Here is a 5,823-nt window from a genome sequence, read left to right on the forward strand (position 1 = left end):
AACACAAATCGGTACACATGTCATAATATAAATAGATGACACTGAAAAATAATCATCTTTTTACTTATATTATGATACATAATGTATCATCTTGTGTTTCGAGTGCATTAAAAAACTCTCCAAATTTTGTGTGCTAACTGTATCGATTTTCTGCTTCGGTACTTGTCACACTCACATATTGACCGATATAAAGGCTATTCAATTGTCACACACACATATTGATCGATATAAAGGCTATTTAATTGGACCCGGCTTCTTTGCTCTCTCACTTTCCTTACATTCTCATCCCCTCCTATTTTATGCGGTCACGGTTAAGTCACGTCAACATTTTATATTGATTTTTTTATAGAGATAATAAGACAAAAAATAGTAGTAATATCAAATATTGACGTGGCTTAACGGTGACCGCACAAATAGGAGGGGATGAGAGTGTATGGGAAGTGGGAGGGCAGAGAAGCCAGGTCCTATTAAATTTGGCCAAGTTGACTTTTTTTTTCTTTTGCTTTGGACACATTTTTTTGTTGAGAACATAATAAATTTGATAGGATGCCCTTACAGTTCTAATACAATTGCTATAGTTTATGAATCATGATTACCAATTAACCAGTTACGCATGAGACTCTCTCTAGTTTCTCAACCTTGCAAACTTCTTTGTTGTTGGCCCCAGCCTTTGGCTTGGGTGCCAGTGGCTATCCTTGTACAAGTTCCTTGTTCTCCTTTTTCCCTCTTTCTCTTGATCCTCTTCTCTCTTTTTCAATTTTCTCCTGAGATTTTTCTCAATTTCCTTGAGCTTTGTCTCAAATTTTTTTTCCGTGAGTTTGTCTCGCCTTTGGACTTCATGTCCCTCCTCTCCACCCCTCCCTCTCCTCTGGCCGTTCTTTTCCAAACCCAAAACTCCATCTCCTCTCACTTTTCCCCTCTACCACCCTTCCCCGTAAACAATCCCCACCCCATACACTTGGCATCGGCCAAAGTAAGGGTATTTTATATACCCCCCTTAGCCTAACCTTTTATCCATGTGTTAGTGTGTTTGTATATATTTGTTGGGATTCGTGAATGGGATTTGTATTTAGTGACTATCTTTTGGTTATGCGTCTTTGGTGAAGAAATCTGGATGTGATGTGCTTCTTGTTCTAGGTTTGGTACTTTTGTGTTGCGATGTCTTGTTCGTTTTCACCACTCGATTGTTTTCTCTAGTGTTGTTGGTTTGGTAGCTGTTGACAATACTTTTGTGGCAATGATAGCGACGGACGCTGCTTTCTGCGGTCGGAAATTAGGAATTTGGATTCTCGTTTTAGTTTATTTAATTGGGATGGGCTTTTACGTATCTATTTCCCCCCAATGTATTTGGATTATTTTTCCTTCCTTTGAGTTGGCCTGTGACCTACTATCGGATTAATGCATTTATCTTTTCCGACCAAAAATTGCTATCGTTTCACCTAAAAAGCAAAAAAAATAAAAAGAAAAACTAAAATTGTACACATAACTATGAGCGATAGTGTACCACAAATGTCCTTCAATCAAAATACTAAAATGTACAAAGTTTCACCTTAAACTTTTAAGCTGCCATGCACCGGGATTGAAAAATCCCCAATTCAATATATAAAGGTCAATGGACGATCCAGAAAGGATGAACACACATGAATGGAGATAGAATGTGAAGAAGGGAATATTTACATAAAGATAATAACAATCTACGCACTTCGAGTTTACTTTACATAGAAACAAACCTTGCTCATAAAAGATTATCGGTTTAACACATTCGTGGACCTTTCGAGTCATCATGAACATGGAAATTGACTTACTTTTGGAGCAGATTAGAAACACGTTATGCGCTCACAAAAGCAGATAATCAGCTGAGCATGGTTGGATGGCCAGTATGCAGCATCCTCTTGATCATGTCCATCCCAAATGCAGAATCCGAGGAACTGACCAAGGCAACACAAATATCAAATCAGCAGTCTAATCATGAGATTCAGAGATTTCTTAAAACAATCATAACAATGACAGCAGCACCAATAACAATAACAACTTCTTGTTAAGAAACAAGGACGTAGACATAGGCTTCACCTGTACATTAACTAGAATCGCATTCCAACCTATATCAGCATGCTGGTTTTGGTAGATGGATGGAACGTGTAAAGTGGTATAACAAAGTCACATTTATGTAAGTCATAATAAATTGGATCCACATCAGGGTTGAGGTTCAGAACGTACAGTTTTTCAACTGATTCATACAACACTAATTCCTAAATCCTATGTTTTAACCAAACTCAATCCACAACTGTGTCTTAACCTTTCTTTTATATAAAGCACGTTGCCAATTCAACTTGTCAATATGGCCAATGAAAGCTCTGATCATGTGTTTATTTGGACTGTCTATGACTCTATGGCATTGACATCCATTTTATGAATCAACCGTCACCTTTTGGCCTACCTTTTCATGCATTCAGACATGCAACCCTGTGTTTGCTAAGAAATGTACATCTGCTCACATGTGTAGTGTACAGACATAACAAAATACAACATAAATGAGCGTAGCGAACCAAGCTGGTTCTCTCACTGAGCATACTACCGACCAAACAGAATTCCTTTTCCAATACCATGAACAAAAACTACGACTGCATATATAACCAAGGAAAGTTTAGTTGAGGTAAGGCAACTAAAATTAAAATAAAATTGTCAGTACATATATTAAATTACCATAAAATTCTATTTCCACAAACAGAAAAATCTTTTCTGGCAGCAAGGCATTTCCTAGTAAAATTATTGCATTGCAATAGATGGCATCAGATAACTACGAACCTCATTCTGCCTTGACAAAATTCTACAAAGATAACTACATTATATAAGATCAACAATTATCTTTAGCATCAATGATACCAACCGCATTCTGCCTTGACAAAATTCTATAAAGATAATTACATTATGTAATATCAACAATTATTCTTAGAGTCAATGATTATATATTCCTTTTATTCAGTCAAAGACAACATGTAAGATATATGTATCAAGTTTCAAATGATAAATGAATAAATGCAGAACCAACCTTGGGATGGTAATTTCATGAGGGAAATAGACTACACCCTCAGTATGTGGTATCGGGGGAACATGATCTTTCTTCTCATTCACAAATTTTATTATTTGGAACAAAACCTCATGAAGAGATGCTTCAAGTGCTGCTCTGCGAGCCATTCTCTCATCCAATGCACTCTCTGCACTCGTAGGTCAAACATGTCAGTGTCAGCATAGCTTCCAGAAAGTGAAGCATCAGAGAATACACATTCAGTACACGATAATTGTACCTCCTGGATCAACTACAACTTTAGAATTATGAGATTTGCCCGAATGTACTTTCAGGTGTTGGGCCACATTCAAATTTATATACCATTGTTCCCAGTATAACCTTTCTGTTTTGTGCGTAAACCAAGTTGCCTGTTTGTTTTTCTCTTCAAAGAAAGACAAGCAGACCTGCATCACAAATCATGGCAGTTAATGTAGGAAACTTTCTCAGAAAAATATATATTGAGAAATCAAACAAGTGATTCAAAATAATGATTGAACAAGAATTATCTTTCCTAGAATTGATAAATTTTACTTGTGATTGGATGATTACTTAAAACCAACGGCAAGCACAAACCTGACTTTTCTTGTTTGGGTGTTTCTCTACCCAACTAATGAATTGCTCAATCTTCTCATCTATTTTTTTCTCAAGTTCAATATCTCCGCATTGCACCTGGACAAAAAGGAAGATTTAGACACAATACACACATATCAGAGGCTTAAGATCAGAATGTACACATCAGCTCAATCCCACTCCCACATTGAGGATGATTAGAATCCGCAGCATTATAATCATAAAGATTCATCTCAAAATATAAATATACAGGATCTGATGGCAAAATTTCGACAAACAAACAAACATGATGAAAAAACTAATTTCCAGCTGAAGTTTCATTGCGATTGTAAGAATTTTCAGTTGGCATTAGTGCTCCAAGAAAAGCATGCTGGTAAATGTATAATTCAGTTGGGGAAGTCAAAACACAGTACTATTTGGTTAAAGGGAAAAGTCATGCAATACATCAATATTGATCCCTATAATCATTCTCATTCATCCAATAAGCTGGGACAAATAAACTGAGAAGAAAAAATCATTCCAAGTTAACTGCTGCTAACTAAGATGCATGTGCACGAATGATATTTCGAAAAGGTCTGAATCAAAAGAAACCAATGTATAGAGCATAGAAAGTACTTACATATGTAATTTCGAAAAGTTCTAAATCAACATCTTTGGGCCGCACAAGACCCAAAGCCCGATGAAACACAATTGTGTGAAGTATGCCTACATTCAAGTATAAAGTTCTGTAAGCTGACGTGAAAAACAAATATACTGAAAGCGCAGTGAGTGCAGGAATTTGCATCCTATGTAACTAGAGGAGAACCTGAGAAGAATAACATAATTGTTTAGAAACCAATCTGAAAGCCTAATAGACCTGAACTGAGATGGCTTTAAAGACCAAAAAGGTACCCATTTGTTCTGTTCATCATGCTATGCTATGCTATGCTATACTAAACTTTAAGAAATGACCAGCAACAAAATTTTCACACTTGCAAGCTCAATTCCTTGAACATGTATTCTTTTTTTAACTTCTCGATCCCCACTTTTGACTGCCATTAGGCAGAGAACACAATAAAGTATGTAAAAGAAAAGTTCAAAGTTCTTTACTTCCATTACAACCATAGATTTTTGAAGTACAGTTTACATTATTCAATATCGTTATTGAATCATAAAAAGATGACTGAAGGCCACTGCAAACCCGAAACTAAAAATCCAAATATGAATGAAAACACACTCCCTCACTTAAGCAAACATTATTTTACATAAAGATACATACTTTAACATCAATTATACTAAAACACGTATCGAAGTTGAATTGTTCAAACAATCTCTACATACTAAAATCTTTAAGCTCCAGAGTTTTCGATATCAGTAATACAGAGACATAAGCTAATACATATACACAGACAAAGTTGAAAAAAACCAAACAAATTAAATTACTTGAAATTCAATGTCAAAGAAAGTATGATTTTTTATTGCTAACTTACAGCGCAGAACTTCCCGTATCTCAAAGTGCTCGACTTCCTGAAACAGCAGTAAAACTCCAATTTTCAAATAAAAAATTATTTCTGTAAATTATTAGAAAAGAAAAACACACACACACACACACAGAGAAAGAGAGAATCATACCAATTCTTTGAGCTGGCAAACTTCACAGTTCATGGTGCTCTCGGCGATGGCAGTGAATTGGGATTCAGAGCGATTACGGAAACCCCAGATTTCTGCGAGAAATTGGAGTGGAAATTTCGCGGTGGTGAGGGGAGCGATTGGCGTAAGTTAAACGCTTTTACGTTTTTGATCGGAGTGTGTGTTTGTGTTAAGTTTTGAAGTAATCGAAGTCTTCGACTGTAAGTTTAATCTTAATCGGATTTTAACTTGGTGATGTTGGAGGAGGAGGTGCAAACTTTATTTTAAATTTGGGCTTTTCTTTTAGCCTTTTTGGTGGTTTTTGGGCTTGATAAATGGGGCCAAGACTCAACATGAAGCTTGTAGTTTTTTTCCTCCAATTAGGAGTAGGCCCAATGTTGTTTCTATGGGTTCTATTTGAACCACAAATTTATTCATTCGGCTCTCCATATTTCTTTTCCCATTTGAAATGACGATATTCTACATTAAATTAGTCTAAATTATTTATGGGAATGGAGATTCAAATTCAGATCTATTATTATCTATGGGGATGGAGATTCGAATTCAGATTTAGGCAG

General features: G+C 35.9%; 1 protein-coding gene across 1 annotated transcript; it reads right to left on the reverse strand.

The window, feature by feature from the left end:
* Positions 1 to 1,550: 1,550 nt before the first annotated feature.
* LOC126613688 (autophagy-related protein 101-like) lies at positions 1,551 to 5,471 on the reverse strand. Its single transcript, XM_050281268.1, has 7 exons — positions 5,249 to 5,471; positions 5,107 to 5,143; positions 4,257 to 4,342; positions 3,641 to 3,736; positions 3,306 to 3,471; positions 3,050 to 3,215; positions 1,551 to 1,928 (listed from the first exon to the last, which is right to left on the reverse strand). The coding sequence occupies exons 1-7, from the start codon at positions 5,279 to 5,281 to the stop codon at positions 1,853 to 1,855; spliced, it is 660 nt and encodes a 219-aa protein (XP_050137225.1). The 5' UTR covers positions 5,282 to 5,471; the 3' UTR covers positions 1,551 to 1,852.
* Positions 5,472 to 5,823: the final 352 nt, after the last annotated feature.

This window comes from Malus sylvestris, chromosome 2 (assembly GCF_916048215.2).
Source record: "Malus sylvestris chromosome 2, drMalSylv7.2, whole genome shotgun sequence".
Taxonomy (NCBI): domain Eukaryota; kingdom Viridiplantae; phylum Streptophyta; class Magnoliopsida; order Rosales; family Rosaceae; genus Malus; species Malus sylvestris.

Coding starts and splice junctions, on each gene's coding strand:
- LOC126613688 (XM_050281268.1), bottom strand. CDS start 5,281: ATGAACTGTGAAGTTTGCCAGCTCAAAGAATTG. Junction 5,144..5,248: donor TTTGCCAGCTCAAAGAATTG/GTATGATTCTCT, acceptor CTGCTGTTTCAG/GAAGTCGAGCACTTTGAGAT. Junction 3,737..4,256: donor AACTTTTCGAAATTACATAT/GTAAGTACTTTC, acceptor CTTTTTGTCCAG/GTGCAATGCGGAGATATTGA.